The sequence below is a fragment of the Trichoderma evansii genome (assembly GCF_050947405.1).
Source record: "Trichoderma evansii strain SZMC 28006 chromosome Unknown GGI43scaffold_12, whole genome shotgun sequence".
NCBI lineage: Eukaryota > Fungi > Ascomycota > Sordariomycetes > Hypocreales > Hypocreaceae > Trichoderma > Trichoderma evansii.
The window spans coordinates 78,971-98,789 of NW_028145194.1; the positions used below are offsets into that span (position 1 = coordinate 78,971).

A 19,819-nucleotide genomic window follows, 5' to 3' on the forward strand; every position below is an offset into this window, starting at 1 on the left:
AGAAGAGGAGAGGATTAAATGAAATGAAACATATATCCACACTAGGGAGTCATATAGGGCTATAATAGCGAAGGGCGCGTATGGCGGTAGCCTAAGATCTGTGTCTTGCTCTATGGGACGACAATGCTGAGACCAACCCTAGCAGCAAAGAGTCTCGTTGATAGTAGCAGCAAAGCCTCAAAATTTCAAGTAATGGTGTTACATCTTGCCATGACCGCCTTGCCTCCTAAACATGCATTTGTTCAATCTTTAATAAAGCGGATGTACTAAAAGCCCGATATTACGATATCCATTTGAACGTCCATATCCTTCTTCCTCAGTGTTCTACTCTGTATCATCTTAGTGAGGGATAATGCTATCGGGTACTATTACAGGAAGAGAAAAATATGAATAATTTGATATTAGTATGTTGAGCCATAGCCTATCTGCACAGGTCTACAGGCTGATTTGTCCCATATCTTCTATGCTCGGTTGGTTTTCTAATCCACCCCCCAGCCATTATTTCACACCAGTTGCGTATATGTCATGCGCACCACTATGTCGCCCCAGTCGCCTATTTATCTTACGCTCAAGTTTCAAACCCCAGGCCAGAGAATGCCTCAGTAGTTATGTTCTATGCGACGGCCTCCTATGTCGCCTACCCAGTCCGCAAATCACGTCATATTTAAAGCTCGTACCTTCACCACGCTCTCCTACGCACCGTTTCGAGATCAAGAGAAAGAAAAAATAAGAAAGTCAATAGCAAACGTTTCGCCTCATCTCCTTCCCAGACTTTCTATGTCAGAAAACAAGTCAAGTTCCCCTTTTCCCCATCTTCCATAAGTGACATTCTAATCCACAAAGCTGAAGTCCAGGTTATGGCCTGCAGCGTGGAAGGATTCCCTGTGATGTTGAGTAAAGTCTCCCACGATTTTGGATGTAGCTTCCCGCAAATCAATTTTCAGTAACCCTAGACGAATATGCGAACGCAAACGGAAAAACAAAAACTGAAGTAACTCATAAGAGAAAAAAAAGAAAAATAGCTGCCAAAGAAAAAAGTTCAAACGAGGCAATGGTTAACAGCCATATTCTATGCAAGAACTGGGCAAAGTTTGGGTGCCTCAGACCGAAAATGAATTACATAATCTGGTCTTGTGTCAGTCCAGCGTGAGGATCGGTTTCCATGCTGTCGCCGCCGCCAGGTTGGTTCAGATATTTGACGAAGCTCAGGTGTAGTGGTCGGCCACCATACTGGTAACCCTGGAACTTTGCGATTGCCGTCTCGGCGGTGTCAATCGAGTCAAAACGGACAACACCGCTGCCTCGAGATCTACCGCTGGGTTCATACTGAATCTCAGCCTGCTCAACCTTGCCAATTGTGGTGAACAGTTCAACCAAGTCATCGTTGCTGGTTGACCATGGCAGCTATTGCATTTCAGTTAGTCTCCGCTTTGCATAAAGAGTCGAATGATAGGGTTCTGAGGGGTGATTCAAAACTTACATTTCGAACATAAATGATCTCGCCCCGTTCTGTCCCTGCAGCCGCATTGTCGGTGAAGGGATTCGGGGCAACTGCTGGTGCGGCGGAAGGTTCAAAACCACCACCGGGAGGACCACCTCCGGGGCCACCACCTCCAGGGGCGCCACCGCCGAAGCCCCCACGTCCGCCGAAGCCGAAGCCTCCACGGCCGCCACCAAAACCGAAGCCTCCACGGCCGCCGCCAAAGCCGCCGCGCATGCCACCGCCGTATCCTCCACGACCGCCGAAGCCCATGCCACCGCCGCCAGCAAAGCGGTCTTCGCGAACTTCAAGTAGACGGCCTTGCCATTCGTAGCCGTTGAACTGCTGGATGGCGTTTCGTGCGTCCTCGGCATTCTCAAAAACAACAATTCCAGAGCCCTTGGGTCTACCATCAGGTCCGAGATGCACATCGGCGCGCAACACTCCGCCGATTCGGGCTGTAGTAAGAAGTCAGTAACGCTGAACGGTATGGAAAGCTGATCCTCTCGATGAAACGGCGGTTACTTGCCTGCTTGTCGGAAGAGGTCTTTCAAATCCTGCCAGCCGACGGTATAGGGGAGCTAAACGAGGGTTAGTTGATGGCGTCCCATGACGGAAATTTGGAACGGAGTAAACAAACGTTGGCAACGTAAATTTGACGGCCGCCGCCGCCGCCGCCGCCTCCACCGCCAGGAGGACCGCCTGCATATCCATGGTTAAATCCGGGCATACCGCCGCCGCCGCCGCCGCCGCCTCCGCCACCGAATCCGCCACGATTGGCACCCGTAGCACCGATGAATCGAGGCTCGGCCTCGCGATCCTGAAGAGAAATGTCAGGTTAGTGCTCCTTTTGGGTGGGTTGGAAGAAGGGCTTGACCAACCTCTCGAACGTAAACAAGGCGGCCCATTAGGTTCTGATTGCTGAGCTGAGCAACCGCCTGCTGCGCTTGCTCCCTTGTAGCATATTCCACAATTCTGTAATGCAAGAGTTAGTCACAGCAAACAGGCATAATAGTGTAAGAGAGAGAACTTACCCGCATCCCTACAATTTAACCCAGGACATCGTCCCAACCCGTCAACCCAACCATTCCATCAAAACCAGAAAGGGAAGAAGACTACAAAAGAAAGCCAACCAAAGCTACGCGATGAAGCCCACCTTCGACATTCCATTTGGAAGTAATAATACGTCGGCAAAGAGTACCTCTCCAGCTGTGTCAAAAAAAAAAAAAAAAATTGCGTCAGTATCCGTTTGCGACCTTGTCCACGTTGATAGAATCCTGTTCTCACCCTGTCTCATGAAATCCTTGAGGTGGTGCCACTTGACATCGTATGAGAGGTTGCCAACATAGACTCGGCGGTCCTGTTGCGAGGTCTCGCGGATGTTGCTCATCATCTGCTCTCGGGCAGCGGCCCGGTCTTCGTAAGATCGATGGGGTTGCTGCTGCCCCCCGTAATTGCCAGGGTTGCCACCAGCGGGTGCTTGTCCTGACCCAGTCATTGGGGAACGATCACGGCCCCGTCGATAGTCGTCCCGACTATTTGATCTGCTGCGAGGTGAATAGGACCGCCGACGAGATTGTCGGCCTGGACTCCTAGAACGTCGCCGAGGTGATCGAGACCTCTCACGCTACAGATTGATTAGCATATGTCATCTCAGTATCATTTCAGCATGAGTATGTGAGATGCGACGGTAGAGCCGGGTTGGATGAATGGGCTATCTTGATGCGGTTGAGCCATGAGTTGCCTGAAGAGGCACTTGTTATGGTGGTTGGTCATTATTTTCTTCTTCTTCTCTATTTTCCGCATAGCTGGATATAGAGAAACCCTCAAAGAAGCACAACGCATCTAGACTGGACCAATCATCCGCCATGAGCCGAGCAATTGAGTAAACGACTTTCACAGCCCAAGGACAGCCTCGCACGATATATTTGATACATCCCAGTGGTATCCCCGCGGATTACGGCATAGTGAACAGGGTGGCCTCTGCGGGGTGGCGTTGTAGAATTTGCTTCTCCAAGTCAAGCCGAAGAGCAAGGCAGGTATGATGAATGCGCGTGTAGTAGATGGAAAATCAGAGATGAAGCAAATGAGGTGAAACTTACCGGTCGGTAGTTATCGCCGGAGTCAGCTAAAAGAGAAAATGTTAGAAGCTTGGCGCGGAAAGGGCCCTCTTTCAAAGTAAAGGAAGAATTGTAAAGTTGTGCCAAAGAAGATGGAGGGACAAGGCAGGCTTGGATGAAATAGAATAACAGTCATGTACCCAGGTAGTGGTGGGGTGCAAAGAGATGGGAGGCCGGCGGAGTAGCAAGGCGGGAGGACATGCAAGTAAGGGGGGTCAATGATAATGTAGTGTACGGAGAGAGGTGAGTCGAAGAGAAGCGCCCAGGAGGACGTATCGGCCGGCAACGGCGCAATAAGTTACATCCAAAGTGGTATCACGGCGGATGAAGTAAACGGCGTCTCTGCTTCTCTCCCTCTCTCTTTTGCGGGAGAGGGCGGCTTCAGAGAGAGAAAGAATGGGTGAAAGGGTGAAAAAAAGTCAAGGTAGGAGTGCTCGGCGAGAGAGGATGAGATGGCGCCGCAGCACGCGTCTTGTCGGCCAGAAACAAAGACTCTGGGAGCAAGATGCTGGGTGCAAAACCGAGAGACGAATTGGCTGCAGATCAACGCAGAGGCAGAGGCTAAGGTGGACAAAGCGCGAGAGACAGAATGAAAGGGAAGAGAAGACGTACCCATGGCGGTTTATGCGATACAAAGGAGGAGAAAGGCTCTGTGCCTTGTGCCTTGAGCCTTGTCGCGCGTGCAGTCAGAGGCAAAGCGGGTGTCTCAACAGATTGGAGGGCAGCTCGAGCCAGGTCGCGACGACGGCAGAATTATGGGCGACTTCTGGAGAGAGGGCAAGCCACGGCAGTCAGCAACAGCACAGGACGGATCTCGCATGGAACGGGCTGCAGTACCAGCAGGTCGCAATTGGGCAATTAGAGGGAGGGGGTAGCACAATGGAGGCGCATGGCATGCTGTCAAGCCTGGTGGTGAGAAGGGGAAAAAGAACGCGCGCACTGGTGGGAGGGGAGCAGGCGACGAATGAGCGTGCAGAGAGGCTGAAGGCGGCGTGGGGTGGGTGCAGAAGCAAGCTGTAGCAGCTACGAGTACCGCTACCTGGGCCCAACCCGGGGAGTACCTGTGTGTACTGGATGGGTATACAGTACAGAGCAGAGAAGCCCAGCGAGAGCCTCGCAGGTGCGATGCTAGTCATGCACTACATTGTCGCAGCAGCAGTAGCTCCCAACCAGCGCCTGTCAAGCTCCCGTTCTTTTGCGCCGGAACCAACGAGGCACCCAGGCCTACTCACCCTTGAAATACCGGTAGTCGGTAACGCAGGTACGGGGAGGGCGGGCAGTGCGACCAGGCAGAGGCACAAACAGGTAAGGCGGCAAAGTAGCAGCGCGGCGTACCTACAGCGCAGTCGAGTGGCTTGGGCAAGGCCAGAGGTACTAGCAGGTACTTGGGAGTAATGGCCAGAGCATGTGCTGGATGCAGCATAGAGCCCGGACAAGGCTAAGGTAAGGTACTGCTACTAGTCGTAGTGCGAGTACGAACACCACTTAGTACTCCGTAAGCTGCGTCGAGCTCATGGGGGCCGAGTGGGAGAATCCAGCAAGAAAACAGCAGAAAAAAAAGAGCAAAATCTAAAACAGCCAAGCAGAGTGATGAGGTGCAGGGGGGTCGGCCAGGTCAAGTCAAGTCAGGCCAGGAGGGAAGTTTGCGCAGCATGTGGTAGCAGCAGCTGCATGCACGTCGCTCGTTGCGTCCACTGCAGTGGGAACGGGGGAGAGCTTGCGGCGCTGGCACTGGCACTGGATGCTGGCGGAAGTGATGGTGGCCACCAACAGTGACGAGGGACATACGTACGTGGGTTTTAGCGTGAATTGAAGCCGGGAAAATCTGCTCGTGGTTGATGGCGCCGTTCGGTTCCGAGGCGAAGGAGAGCGCCAGTCACAAAAGTGCACCTTGTCTTGCGTGCGTCAAGGGGGAGGCTCCTCACACCAGCCTTGGAGTTTTTTGGGGATTTGCTTTTTTTCTGGCTCCCGATGCGAGGCCGGGGGTCACGGGGGGGATCCTATTGGAGGGTCTTAAGGTTGCGCTGGGCCGGTGTGATTGCTCTAGGTTTCGAGTCGTCGTAGCAGTACGACTTCGTGGGGGATGGGCGACGATGCCTGCAAATGGAATGGAGGCAAAGGGAAAAGAGAAGAGGACGGGAGGCTTGCAAAGCTGCCGATGCTACTGTAGGGACCAAGCTCTAATTGGGGCCGACCAGCACGTGTGAGCTAACGTAGGCAAAAAAAAGCACACATCAGCAGCATTTCGATGCCACATATATCAACTGCTTGCAGCGAGTACCTGTAGTAGTGCCTGAGCACCAAGGCAGTAAGTGGGATGAGCTGCTGCTGCTAGTCGCTCCAGTCACATCACATCACATCACCTTGAACTACTAGACACACGTTTCGTGCTACTGCACGGCGGGAGCAGCATCAAAGTCCGGAAGTGGAAGTGGATCGAATCGAGTTCCGCCCTGCACTAACCTCATGCTAAGGTGCCTTACCCGAGAAGATCGGTCAAGGCCAGCCTCTCTTAAGTGCTGAGGCTCCGGCATCTCAATGGCCCATGCCATGTGAGTGATGGCCAGCAGGGTACTTGGACTACAGCATACTTGGACTCCCGACAACTTCAGTGACCGGGTGCAGGCAAAAAGCTCGTGTGATTGCCATGACAAGGACGGTGCGGAGCAGGCATCGGATCCTGCCATCTGCCTGCTGCTGCTGCTGCTGCTGCGATGGGTCATGTACTGGGTAGATATGCAAGTATGGCGCTGGGGGCCTTGCTCGTATTGATGGGGCCAGCATCAGAAGCAAAGCACAGAATACCACTATACGGAGCGTGTCCCGACCCTCAGCACTGGTATTGGCTGTCTGACGGGCCAATGCCTAGGATCCGCCTCTGAGCCAAACAGCAGTTGGTTGAGTTGTCTCCCAAAGAGGCATGCATGATTTTATGTATGATGCAATCCTCGGATCCTAGACAGGGTTCCGGGATGGGCAAACACACAGCGGTGCAACAGCTGGGCCAATTGGAGCTACAGGGCTGGGCTAACTAACGAGATTAAACCATTTGATATACCTGATGCCACATCACTGCTACATACAGGTCAACCAACAGCAATACCATATCCAAATTACAGTAGTTACACGGCGCATGCTGCGTTAGCAACAATTGGCAAGGTAGGACAAGATAGGATAGGATAGGTAGGAAAGAAGAGTGTCTTTAATTTGTCGCATTTGACGGCCTTCTAAGTTTGCCGCCGTACCTTGGCCTAGCTTAAAGGCTCCCGCCGGGATCCACTCTCCGGGCTGATCCAGAGCTTCGAATTTGCAGACCCCTCGTGGCGCAAGACGACAACACATTATCAGCCAGCATCCGTCACAGCAGCGGCGCAGTCTGAATATCACATCTCTGGCTATCATGTCCTCACCTTCCCTGTCTAGAGCCGCAGCTCGTCTGGCGAGATCGGCACGCCGCCCAATTGCTCGCCCAACCACACCGACGTCTTCATCCCGCATCTGCCAAAAGAGCTGCTATCACTCGTACGATCACCCTCCTCCACCAGGGCCCTTCGGTACCGTCGATAGGTCTATTTTGGCCGCCGCATACAAGCATATCCCCGAGCATGGCTTCTCTCTGCGCGCCATTGGCCTCGGTGCCCGTGATGCCGGATACCCAGACATTAGCTCCAGCATCCTGCCCGATGGCCAGTTCAGCCTGATACACTACCACCTCGTGATGCAGCGTGAGAGACTGGCCGAGAAAAGCCAGGAGCTGCTGAAAGATGAGTCTCTGACAAGCATCAATGACAAAGTCGCCGCCTTGACGTGGGAGCGGTTGATGGGCAACAAGGAGACTATTCACAGATGGCAAGAGGTGTGTACATCTAGTGTCCTGTCTATATATCTCGGGCTCAATTGAGCTACTTGGAGGTTTATTTGTTAACAATTCACATAGGCCTTGGCTATCATGGCCCAGCCAAGCCATCTGCCTACGTCGTTAGCAGAGCTGGCTACTCTGTCAGACGATATCTGGTTCCTGGCCGGCGACAAGGCTGTCGACCCTTCATGGTACACCAAGCGGGCAGCCCTTTCCATGGTCTACAGCTCTAGCGAGCTGTTCATGACTAATGACACATCACCATCCTATTTGGAGACTAGAAAGTTTCTGGATAGAAGGCTGGACGAGGTTCAGTCTGTTGGGGGAACCGTAGCATCTATGGGACAGTGGGCTGGCTTCACGCTCAATGCGGGTATCAATGTCCTGAGAAGCAAAGGCGTTCCTATCTGATGATATAAGCCAATCTATGCTTTCTCTCATGGCCTTGGCCTGCTGTCTTCTAACTAAAAATCGTAAAACGTCATGTACACTACTATCAGCCTTTATGTATATACCATTGTCTACTATATGTATATTTTTTTCCCTGGTCCGCCCACAAATGAATGGCGTCCTAGCATCAATGCGCAAACTCCTGGCTAACGCTCCTTATTAATTTTCCTTTGAGTACGGCACCTGTTTTGCGAAACATATATGGCTTTAGATGAGAGTTCGTTGGCGAGGATCAGTCAGACTGTAGATGAGATTCAGTTAGTCGTGGAACTCAGATACTGACAGGGGAAAACTGTCTAATGAAACTAACCGGATAATCTTGACATCTTTATCAAGCTTGGCTCGGCCTTCAATGGCATTCGGCGTTATCAAAATATACTGTCGCGACACTGATCGACGAGCGGCATCAACCTATACATTAAAAGAATAACTCATTAGCTCCATCCTACCGATTTATATGAATCACTGGGAGGTGACCTACCAGCATATTCGTACTAATTGCACGATTGACATTGTCCATGAAAACGTCAAACTCATCCAAGCATCGGATCGGTGAACCAATGGCCTCCCATACAGAGAGAAGCATGCAAATCGATGAAAACGACTTCTCACCTCCAGATAGCGTCTTGGTGTTGCGTCCTGATGAATGTTTCCGGGTCTTGTCGGGCTCAATCTGGATGTTGACCCGTCTAGCTTTGTGATCGAGATCGATCTTGCCTCTGAACCCACGCTCGCTGAGAAGGTAGCTGAACTGGATACGTATTCGAGCGCTAATCTGCCTCTGGAACTGACGCCACAGGTGAAGTCGGTGCTCGATTGCTTGCTTCAAGCTTGAAATAGTTTCATCAACGTCCCTCGTCTTCTTCATGACATCCTCATATCTCGTTCTAGCCTCGATGGCTCGGTCATAAATCTGCTGGTCTGTGGCTCCTTGTCGGGCTTCTCGCTGTGCAAGTTGCTCGCAGACCCTTTGGTATTTTATTTCCAGACTTTCATACGTTTCATCCTCAGGGATGTGAACACGATTTGGCGATGCTTGCTGAGCTTGCTCGATGAAATCGGCCACCTCCGCAACCTTTTGATCGCGCCGAGTCTCGGCTCGTCTTCTTTCATTTCGCTCAATATCCAGTCTCTCAAAAGAGGCATTCTTTTCAGCGAGCTGAATCTTCCGCATGGCTTCATACTTCTTGACTTTATCGTCCGCTTTCGCGACGCGACTTTGGTGGTCCTTACGCACATCTTTTTCCGCGTCGAGACGTGCCTTGGCCAATTCTGCTTTTTGGCTCAGATCTCGCTTTTCAAGTCTCAGGTTACCATACTGCAGGCCCAGTTGCTCCTCTTCAGTGCGCTTTGCTTCTCGTTCTTCCCGGAGTGCAACCAGTCGTCCGTCAACACCCTCGAAAGCATCCAGGTCGAGTGATATCCGTTGGATATCCGCTTGGATTTGGCGATACTCGCTTTCTAGTTTCTTGACTTCACTCTGGTGCGACGCAAGCTCCGATTGAAGATCTTTTACTTGTTGACCTGCCTGACGTTCCTCAGTCATAAGTTCCTTTACCTCCAAACCCAGCTGTCTGAGGTTCTCCTTTTGCACAACCAGTCGCTCAGCTGAGTCTGAGCGCATACGAGGCCGCAAGCCGGATGGCGTAACAGGGGCGGCGCCGATTGCTCCAGATCGATTAGTGATTCTGAGACCATGGCCACGCTTTCCTTTACCGTCATGGAAACAAAGGCACGCCGTCACGTTTCGAGGGGGACCATCGTTATCAATCATCACTCGCTCCGCTTCCAAGCGCTCCTTGATCAGAATGACCTTTTCAATCTGGTGATTGATGACAAGTTGTGTCCGGATGAGGTCATTGTCAAATTCCAAGATCCGGAGAATGGTATCGAATTCGGCAGCTGGCTCCTGAGCCCTGGTATCAATTGAGCTCGCATAGGCAATATAGATAGGCGGCTGCCTCTTCAAACCCAATCGCTGAATGAGATTTGATAATCTTGAATGATCTCTTTTGCTCTTCACAACAAATGCGTTCAAAGTCTCGCCAAGAGTTTTCTCGAGAAGGCCAGACCACTCTGGCTTTCGGAGCGTAATGTGAGTGCCAAGAGGCCCCAGCGGCTTGCTTTCAAAACCGCCATCCTTCTCAATTTGTTTGGCAAGATTAACGAGGTCTTGGTCGTATCCATCAAAGGCTGAGCCGCTACTTTGCTCCAGATCCCTAACGCCCTTTTGCGCCATTATCACCTCCTTACGTTTATCTTGCATGATGCGATTTGCATTGAGAGAAGCTTCTTTGGCTTCATCTATCTTTTTATAGAAAGCTGGTGTTTTGGCCTTGGCTTCGGCGATCTGCTCGTTTATACTTTTTTCTTTCGCTTGAGCCTCGGAGAGCTCTTGATCTTTCTGGGTTCGCGCTGAGCCCGTCGATCCGTCCAAACGATTTTCTTCCTCTTTGATCTTGTTCTCACAGGATTGTATGTCTGTCCGCAGGGTTTTGAGTCGCATATGGGCATCTCGCTCTTCACGCTGCAGTTCTGTCTGTTTTCTCTTGGCGTCATTCCATGCAGTCTCTGCCGCTACCATTTTCTCATCAAAAGTCTCTTCCTCGCTATTGAGAGCCTCTCGGGCTTCTTGAGCCCGAGCTAGCCTCTCGTCAGCTTCATCGAGTTTGCCTGACATCTTCACGGTGTCCCTTTCCAAAGTAATGAGTTCTTCATCGCGTCTCGCTATATCAGCATTGCGTTGTTCCAGCTCTCTCTCTCGCTCAACTACCTGGGACCAGACAAGCTGATTCCTATAGTGCCTTGCTTTTTCACGAAGACCCTGGTTCTTCTGGGCTATCTCTGCAAGTCTCTGAGCATCGTCCATCTCCTTCTTGGCAGTATCTATCGTCTCGTCAAGATCATCACGAAGAATGAGAGTCTTATCTAACGTATCCTGAGACATTTTATAGTCATTATCCAGTTGCTCGAGTTGAACGCCAGAAACAAAATATTTATACTTTTGTGCCGGGCTTGCAGCATTCAGAAATTGTCTCGCATTATCCTGAGAGAGAACCGTAAGAGGATTCCCTATCTGCAGGGCATACCATTCGGATATTTCCTCAACTTCCTGCTTCTTGATTGAGACAACTTTGCCTTGATCGTTCTTGATCTTGAATCCACTGGCGCCGGATTTGGTAAAGTGCCGCTCAACGGTGATTGATGAGCCGTATGTATCAGGCTGGTAAGCATCGGATCCAGCGTTCTTGATCTTTACAACAAGACTTCCATGTTCGCGTCCCTCTTTAACAAAGGACTTTAAGCTACCACCTCTGTTCGTATCACTGGCCTTGCCACCAAGACACAGGGTCAGGGCCGTCAAAACAGCACTCTTGCCACTGCCATTCTCTCCAACAATGAAGTTGATCAGAGGGCCAAGCTCCACATGCAACCGTTCGTGGCACATGAAGTTGAAACATGTAATGCTTTCGATGATTCCGCTCTCAGCAACCATGTTATCAAACGTTTGTGTCGCGGTGCGGCGTTTCAGTTTTTGCGTAGCTTGCTGGTCGTCCCAGTCTGTATTCTCGAGATGTCGGAAGCCATTGTCTCTCATAAGTTCGTACTGAGTTTGTGGAGGGGACGCGGGGAGGTCGTCGTTGTCGTCATCGTCGCCATTCCCATTTTCACTGTCGGAACCTGAGCTCGACGAGACATCGTCTTGCTCTGCATCCGGTGCCCTGCTGCCTGAAGCTTCCGCTGAACGGCCAAGTGAATACCGCACTTTTTTTCTCTATCAACACCAGCGTTAGCCAGCTGCCATTTTGCTCCAGCACGGTTTCAAAGCAGTTACCGGCTGTGTATCATTCATCAATGATGCCTGGGCCTCAATAACTTCGGAAATCTCTTCTCCGTCTTCCAGGCCTGATGCCAGTCGTGATCGCTTGCGTGGGGCCATGGTCGATGGCTACTGGAGTAACGAGCTGCGATAATGTGGGAAATTATAATGGAAGAGGGGCTGGCAACAATCAGAAAAGCGTAATTGTCGAGATTTGAGGGAAATCGGCAGAGTCGCATCCCATCATCGTCATGAGCATCTTGCACGCCCCTCCGGCTGATAAGCGATATGCCAGCACTTGCTTCTCGAATTCCATTAAACAGTTCCTTTGACGGCGCGTTGACCGCGACGGGCGTGTCGTGGGGTCAGTGAACTAACTAGCTGCATGACTAAGGCACGCACTAGGCCTACCTTACTCTCTGATATCATGAAGAGTGAAATCACGGCAACACAAAATTCATGTTATGAGTGGCTTAAAATATTGCAATTCATATAGTAGTAAACATTCTAAAAATTAAAAAATAAATGCATCTTTATTATTTTATTAAATACCTATATATACTTGCAATACACCTCCCAATAGTAGCATGCTGTAGCAGCAGCCGTTTAGTAAGTGACCGTGTAAGTGCAGCGAGTTTTTATCAGCGTGGGGCTTCTACTAGGCACTTCACTGTGAAAGAACAACTACGATACTTACACTTCTCAAACTTGCATCCATTGCAAATCCCCCCATTTCGTCATGTCGATGCCTTCCAGGAATTATATGTGACTATTCTCACAGCAAGCATGTCTACAGACGGCAATGTCGGCGAGGCAGAGGCTGCTGCCGCGGAGCAGCTACCGGAAAACACTGTCGAGTACATGCTTTTTGTGATAGACAACCAACAAACCGAAGCTCGTAAAACACGTCCTCGCCTTGAAACTATTCGAAAGGCAGCAGTAGAACTTGTTCAATCACTCACAAAAGATTACATTTGGCAACGAGAGAGCTTTGAGATCTCATTCAAGAGCGAGAATGGTAAGTGCCATGCATGAATCCTCGTACGATTGTGATTCTCAACCCTGTTCTAACAATTAGTTTTAAGGACTGCTATATCTGCATGGTGCTACTGATTATGGAGATTCCATTGAAGATGAATGGCTCATTGTCTATATGCTTTGCGAGTTATCCAAAGCCCATCCCGATCTTTGGGTGAGAATCGGAGACTCTGATGGAGAGTTTCTCTTGGTAGAAGCTGCCAATGTCCTTCCAAGCTGGTTAAGTCCGGAGATTGACCATTATCGTGTATGGATTCATCTCGGAAAGATCTTCCTCATACCTCTTAACTCTAAGACCAAAGATGAGCCTTCCATGCGTTCCCAAGCAGAAGAGCAGTTGTCGCTCTTGCAAGCCGTAACATTTCTACGGTCAAAGACAGATGCGCTTGTTCATCTCCCTGCCATCGATTCTGAGGCGTTTCATAGACTGAAAAAATACCCGGAGCAAATACCCAACTCCATCCACCATTCTCTGGTCACGATTCCCCGGGCAGTAGCCTACATTCTACATGCTCTTCCAAAGTCTATAGCACCCGCTGTTGAGAGCTTCTATCTGAGAGACGCCAACTCTCTAAAGCCTATCTTATATTCATCAACACAATTACAGTTCCCTCCAGAAGACCTTGTCACGGTCAGCGTGAGATTTAGCAAAACTCTCTATGCCCAACTTAAATCTCAAAGATTCGACACACCGCCGAGATGGGAATCCGTATTTCGAAATGATAAGAATGAAAATCTATCATCAAATGAAAAAGAGAAAAGAACTGAACGCTTGGAAACTGGCATGAAACTCACATGCGGTTTTGAGATGCTTGCCAAGGATGCAGAGAATAGCAAGAGCAGGGTCGTCCGTGAGATGGCTATTGTGTTGGAAGATCTCCAAGAAGATGGAAGCTCAGTCTTGCCATCTGACGATGACATCAAGTTGTGGAATAACGTTGATCGGAATGATGACGACTCATGGCTTGATATCAATTATGAGGATTTCGAGCGTGAACTCGAGCGGAAACAAGCTCAGGCATCTTCGAAGGGAGCATCTGGCTTCGGTGAGGCGCAGACTCAAGAGAACCTGAGAAAGATCGTCTCACGTTTTGAAGCTTTTCTCAATGACGACAGTGCAGGATTGGACGGTGCTGAGCTTGACAGGATGGATGTCGACAATGACGATGACGAAGAGGATGATGATGATGACCAATACGAGGAGGTGAATTTTGACGAGAAGGCCTTTTCTAGAATGATGAGAGAGATGGTGGGACTCACAACAGCAACCCCTGACAAAGGAGCACCAAGTAAAAGCAAGGCTGTAGAAGACCACTCTGACAACGATAACGACAGCGACGCAGAAGAAGACAGAGATATCCAGGATCTTGCCTCTCGCATGGAAGCCGAACTCAAGGAATACGGCACCCTTCAGCTTGATCCACCGACCGCTGGACGTGCCATAAAATCAAAGGAAAGCTCAGAGAAGAACAAAGGAAAGGAGAAGGAACAGCCACTACAAGGACGAATTGGCCATTCAGCTGACGACGACGATGATGACGATGATGAAGTTGATATTGACTTTAACCTGGCTAAAAACTTGCTCGAGAGCTTCAAAAGCCAGGGTGGTATGGCTGGTCCCGCTGGAAATCTCATGGGACTTATGGGTTTCCAGCTGCCACGCGACGAGGATAGTGGGAGCGAAGGGGACAAGTGAGAAGGGTACTAAATCCAGCTGGAACTGCTTCCGAATATGAGCAGAGAGCTTAGAAGATTTTGCGTTCGTATATCAATGGAGGAACATCCGCCAATATGATCTAGCAATTTGAAGGAAATAAAAAAAAAAAGATATATAAAGCTAATTGTACCGTATACTCCTTGCTCGTCCAATGTAATGCTTCTCTTCTTTTCTAATGAAACCAAGATGCCAACGCCCAAGCAACAAGCAGCTCCTGGCCCGTCAATCAACTCAATTTTGATCTACTCCTCTTTTGTGGCCTTCCCCGGGTTGCCACTCTTCTGTTCGCCCGTCATGTCATATAGCGCATTGATGTTATACCGCTTCAGCTCCTCCCACTCTTTGCCGTCTACTACGGAAATTCCGCAGAACATCTAGTATTTTCACTGTCAGCTTTGTTCTACCGGATTCCCATCGCACGGCAACTAAGGAAATAGTGGGGAGTGGGAAAACGCAGCATACCTGGAATATCTCGACGAGAATGACCTTGTCCGGGGTTCTGAGGTTGACTTTGTGCTCGGGCTTGACCATACCAGCAATCATCTTAATGACTGCTTCTGATTTCAGGATGGTGTGATTTCTCATAGTGTGTCGGATAGCGTACTGCTCGATCATACGTTAGTAACAATCATGTCTAAGAAGAAGAATTCCTCTCAATCCAAACTCACGGTAGAAGCGGAAGATTCGTCAGCTTGCTGAGCTTCTGCTACTGTCTCAGTCGCTTGAGCAGTCTCTTTAACTTCTTCCTTCTTCTCATCTGAGCCCTCCGTCGGCTTCTCCTCGTCCTCTGTCTCTTTTTCCTCTTCATTCAAACTAAAAAACGAGGGGAGAACTTTCCGCGCCACCTTCTGAATTCCCTTCTCCGTCGCCTTATCCGTGTCCATCACAGGCGTGAGCCGATTGATGTACTTGCACTTACGATCCTTCGGGCTGGGACACTCCTGCGCGTCTCTGCATATCTGGAGCACCAGCTGATAAGGATCAACCGGCTTCATCGTCTTCATGAAGAAGACGCACTCGATCCCGACTGCCACCGGCGAGAAAACTCTTCTTTCCTTGGGCTTTCGGGACTCCTTCATCGCTTCAAGCTCTTTCTGGATAGACGCCTCGATGTCTTCTTCTTCATCTCCTGACTGGGCGTGTGCCTCTGATGCGTCGACTGGTGGTTTGATGCCGTACATCTTTTCACCATACTATCAATATATCAGTATCCATCAAGCAGCAAAACCCCATACTTCCATCCAGAAAAATGACAAACAGCTTACCTCTTCACACATGGCCGTAAATTCCCGGACTGCTTTGCCCTTCATGCCCCTGGCATAGGTGACCCAGATGCCTTCATCGCCCACATCAAGCGCGGTGCCCATTTCCACTCTGTCAGCATACTTTGCCTTTTGGGCCGGTGTCTTCCATCTTCCAGCGGTGCCCTCCTATTCAGCAGTCACAAGGTTAGCCTTGATTCATATAAAATATCTTATACAGTGACACTTTATAAAACAACAGGATGAGATAGAGAATTTTTCTCATAAAATACCTTTCTCTTCTTGAAAGCAGAGCCATCAGCGCTCCCAGGGCCTTGTTTTCTTTTTGAAGCAGCGTCGGCCATTTCAATTGATCCCTTGGAGCCAAATAATGCCGAATGAAATGTCTTGAAAACGCTCTATATAGGGACGGCGTATCAAGTATCCATCCAGGCGAAAAAGTATCCAAATAGTGGAGTTTTTCTTTTTTAAGTTAGCGTATAGTACCTAGGTATATTACCCTTATTTTTTTAAAGTATTGTTATGTACTTATAATAAAAAAAAAACGCTATATTATAGCAGATAAGCGCTGTAATTTAATTAAAGCGCGCTGTATTATAGCTGATAAGCGCTATAATTAAGTTAATACGCGCTATATTATAATAGATAAGCGCTGTAATTTAATAAAAAGCGCTGTATTATAGAGGATAAGCGCTGTAATTTAATAAAAGACGCTGTATTAAAGCAGATAAGCACTATAATTTAATAGAAGAGCGCCATCGGAAAAAGGCATATGTAACCATCGTGACCTGCCATAAAATAAGAGTACAAAGAGACTTATAGCTAAAGCCCCACCAATTTTAGATACTTATTACGCCTGGATGGATACTTGATACGCCGTCCCTTTATATAAGATGCAATACGAGTTCGCGAGACCACTCTCAAGTAACTCTCCGAATCTGTTGGCAAATATACTATAGTAGACAAAGGAATCGCTATTATGGGCGAACAAGCTGGCGTTGCCCTGGAAGCTTCCTCGCTCAAACAAACAACAAACAAACGCAGGCTCGCCTATGTAGTTTCTGCCTTAAAGTTAAGGCCAAGATTCAACCTTACAAAGCTCAGCCTTGCGTCGTAGTGCTAAAGTCTAATACACACTACAGCAAATAAAACACAGTTTGTTCACTGTGCATCCACTGCGGGTTTTAATATATAGAGACGAGGTTTGTGCACCAGATCCAAAGCAAATCTGTCTATCCAATTTATCGCTGCAACCCTGCACTCGACTACAATCGCCCACCATGTTGTCTCGAAGTATAGCCTCCATCTCTCGCATAGCGCCTATGCGCGCCTTGCGCCCATCTCCTGTGTTCCGTCAGGGAATTCCAAGCTTGATACGGTATTATGCCGACAAGATTATCCAGGTCCCGGTCATGGCCGAGTCCATCTCTGAGGGCACTCTCAAGCAGTTCTCAAAATCAATTGGCGACTACGTTGAGGTGGATGAAGAGATTGCCACCATCGAGACAGACAAGGTATGTTGCCATTGGCCCTGCACGTCTGCCCTGCTAATTTTCTCACCCCTTGCGCCTGCAGATCGATGTGGCCGTCAATGCGACAGAAGCCGGTATTATCAAGGAATTTTTCGTCAACGAGGAAGACACCGTTACAGTGGGCCAAGATTTGGTTCGTGTTGAGCTTGGCGGCGAGAAGCCAGCATCTTCAGGGGAGGCAGAGAAGCCCAAGGAGGAGGAGTCAACCCCCTCCGCCTCCGCCTCCGAATCAACACCTCTCGCAGAGCCAGAACAGCCCAAGTCACAACCTGCGACCAGCGAGAGCGAGAAACCTGCGCCGCCCCAAAAGGCTGCGGAACAGCCTTCCGGAGCAGCGGGGCCCCCAAAGGTTGAGTCAGTAGGTGGAAACCGCGAGGAACGTCGGGTAAGTTTCTTCTGGTATCGATACTTCCTCTAGCTCGTCTAATTGAAGAACTAGGTCAAGATGAACCGTATGCGGCTACGTATCGCCGAGCGCCTCAAGCAGTCTCAGAATACTGCTGCATCACTGACGACTTTCAATGAGGTTGACATGTCCAGCATTATGGAATTTCGAAAGCTCTACAAGGACGAAATTTTGAAGAAGACTGGCGTGAAGCTGGGTTTCATGAGCGCCTTTTCTCGAGCTGCGGTTTTGGCGATGCGGGATATTCCGGCAGTCAATGCCTCCATTGAAGGCGCTAACGGTGGCGACACTATCGTATACCGCGATTATGTCGATATCAGCGTCGCCGTTGCTACGGAGAAGGGCTTGGTTACTCCCGTAGTGCGGAATGTGGAGTCTCTGGACATGATTAGCATCGAGAAGGCTATTGCTGAGATGGGCAAGAAGGTTGGTAGTAGCAACACCTTTCAAGTTGGTGGCATTGCTAACGTTAAATAGGCTCGCGACAACAAGCTCACTATTGAGGATATGGCTGGCGGTACATTTACTATCAGCAACGGTGGCGTATTTGGCTCGCTGATGGGAACTCCGATCATCAACCTGCCCCAGAGCGCTGTCCTGGGCCTCCACGCCGTCAAGGATCGCGCCGTGGTTATCAACGGAAAAGTGGAAGTTCGCCCGATGATGTACCTGGCGCTTACATATGATCACCGTCTGCTCGATGGAAGGGAAGCGGTCCAGTTCCTTGTTAAGATTAAGGAATATATTGAGGACCCTAGGAGAATGCTTCTATAGAAACTACTCCTTTCCCTTTCCTAGTATTGCACACCTGAAGATAGTGGTAGAATCTTTATTTAATTAGAGAATGCCATACCTACAAGGCAGAAGAAGGGTTTTGGCGAGGGGCTTGGTGATAGCCACGCTGGACGTAATAGTCACGGGCCTTATGATATTAGACCTCTGCCAGAGGAAAATAGTGAATGATTGTAATAGATAGAGCGAATTCAATATTTTTGTCTGGCCACAGCTTAAAGTGAAAATAGAAAGGCAGTAGAGGGTAGTCGGGGGCGGCTGAAAGCCAGAGAGGAAGTCGGGGTATAAGATGACTTACGGCATAAGTGGTGATGTGCTCCCTGAAAGAGTAGCGAAGGAAGTCGGGGGGTAAGGTATATATTTATATATTGACAGCCTGGTTATTAAAGCATTGGATTTTCATAGAAATTCAGAGTGTAAAATTAATATAATTTAACTTATATTTTATACTTATTTTTCTATTTTAAAAATTATTAGGTAAGTTAATACTAGTAGAATATTAACCTAGTAAATATATTATTAATTTTATTAAAATTTATATTTATATTTAAATATTATTTTATTTATTTAATTATTAAATTAAAAATTAAATATAATTTTTTATTATATTAATTTTTATAATTTATTTAAATTTATATAATTATACTTATAAATAAAATCAAAATAAAATATTTGTATAAAATAAAATATTTTAAATTTATAATTAATATAATAAAAATTTTTAATAATTAAAAAAAATTTATTAATAATATATTAAATTATTATGATAAAAAAATTAATAAATTTTTATTAAATAAGATTTTATAAGTAAAATATTTTTAAAAATTAAAAAAAAATAAAAATAAAAAGAAAAAGAAAAAAAGAAGAAGAAAAAAAAAAAAGAAGTCTAACGGCAATAATAAACCCATGTACTAGATAGTTTTAACCTACTAAATAACTTTATCTAGCTATATCTGGAGGCAGTGTAGTTTATTTGAAGTCTGACAATTAGATACAGTGAGAGTACATAGTACTTATTACTTGGGGGTATTTTATAGTAAGATAACAGTACCTAAGACTTACTGCTTTCAGCATCGAATTTGATTGTCCATCACGTAATCGCGTTTACTAAAGTACATGAAGCAAGCTCTTACAATGGAATAGAATAGTATATATTTAGAAAAAGAGAATATAAACTTCAAATTTATAGGTATTTTATATAATGTCCAGTGAATCCATATATCGTTGCATCGTTTTCTTCATTTTGTAAACACCCCTCCCTGTCCAAGCCTGCTTGATTAATGATCGGTACCTGCCTTGATCCATTTTCATCAGGTCTATTACAATTCTTAAGGTGATAGCCA

The 19,819-nt window shown here is 48.1% G+C and overlaps 7 protein-coding genes across 7 annotated transcripts; 4 read left to right on the plus strand and 3 right to left on the minus strand.

Moving 5' to 3' along the window:
• Positions 1-923: 923 nt before the first annotated feature.
• On the minus strand, positions 924-3,712 carry GGI43DRAFT_66580 (RNA-binding family protein). The gene is made up of 9 exons (XM_083210129.1): positions 3,583-3,712; positions 2,768-3,132; positions 2,637-2,689; positions 2,515-2,522; positions 2,362-2,455; positions 2,121-2,300; positions 2,010-2,061; positions 1,481-1,938; positions 924-1,404 (listed from the first exon to the last, which is right to left on the minus strand). The coding sequence occupies exons 2-9, from the start codon at positions 2,976-2,978 to the stop codon at positions 1,117-1,119; spliced, it is 1,344 nt and encodes a 447-aa protein (XP_083059706.1). The 5' UTR covers positions 2,979-3,132; positions 3,583-3,712; the 3' UTR covers positions 924-1,116.
• Positions 3,579-4,724, plus strand: GGI43DRAFT_66858 (uncharacterized protein). Its single transcript, XM_083210130.1, has one exon. The coding sequence runs from the start codon at positions 3,997-3,999 to the stop codon at positions 4,618-4,620; it is 624 nt and encodes a 207-aa protein (XP_083059707.1). The 5' UTR covers positions 3,579-3,996; the 3' UTR covers positions 4,621-4,724.
• Positions 4,725-6,662: 1,938 nt separating this feature from the next.
• On the plus strand, positions 6,663-8,150 carry GGI43DRAFT_67034 (ubiquinone biosynthesis protein COQ9). The gene is made up of 2 exons (XM_083210131.1): positions 6,663-7,456; positions 7,538-8,150. Exons 1-2 carry the CDS (start codon positions 7,001-7,003, stop codon positions 7,868-7,870), a joined length of 789 nt encoding a protein of 262 aa, XP_083059708.1. The 5' UTR covers positions 6,663-7,000; the 3' UTR covers positions 7,871-8,150.
• On the minus strand, positions 8,009-11,849 carry GGI43DRAFT_427896 (DNA repair protein SMC6; the record flags this gene model as incomplete). Its single annotated transcript, XM_083208888.1, has 4 exons — positions 8,009-8,150; positions 8,220-8,320; positions 8,391-11,684; positions 11,745-11,849. 4 exons carry the CDS (start codon positions 11,847-11,849, stop codon positions 8,117-8,119), a joined length of 3,534 nt encoding a protein of 1,177 aa, XP_083059709.1. The 3' UTR covers positions 8,009-8,116.
• Positions 11,850-12,515: 666 nt separating this feature from the next.
• GGI43DRAFT_384437 (SGT1 protein-domain-containing protein) lies at positions 12,516-14,463 on the plus strand (the record flags this gene model as incomplete). Its single annotated transcript, XM_083203523.1, has 2 exons — positions 12,516-12,747; positions 12,815-14,463. 2 exons carry the CDS (start codon positions 12,516-12,518, stop codon positions 14,461-14,463), a joined length of 1,881 nt encoding a protein of 626 aa, XP_083059710.1.
• A 148-nt stretch (positions 14,464-14,611) lies between these two features.
• On the minus strand, positions 14,612-16,141 carry GGI43DRAFT_406887 (putative tRNA acetyltransferase). Its single transcript, XM_083206174.1, has 5 exons — positions 16,019-16,141; positions 15,750-15,914; positions 15,153-15,677; positions 14,947-15,087; positions 14,612-14,858 (listed from the first exon to the last, which is right to left on the minus strand). The coding sequence occupies exons 1-5, from the start codon at positions 16,088-16,090 to the stop codon at positions 14,727-14,729; spliced, it is 1,035 nt and encodes a 344-aa protein (XP_083059711.1). The 5' UTR covers positions 16,091-16,141; the 3' UTR covers positions 14,612-14,726.
• A 702-nt stretch (positions 16,142-16,843) lies between these two features.
• GGI43DRAFT_406888 (uncharacterized protein) lies at positions 16,844-18,929 on the plus strand. Its single transcript, XM_083206175.1, has 4 exons — positions 16,844-17,260; positions 17,322-17,663; positions 17,718-18,110; positions 18,162-18,929. The coding sequence occupies exons 1-4, from the start codon at positions 17,027-17,029 to the stop codon at positions 18,456-18,458; spliced, it is 1,266 nt and encodes a 421-aa protein (XP_083059712.1). The 5' UTR covers positions 16,844-17,026; the 3' UTR covers positions 18,459-18,929.
• The last annotated feature ends 890 nt before the right edge of the window (positions 18,930-19,819 follow it).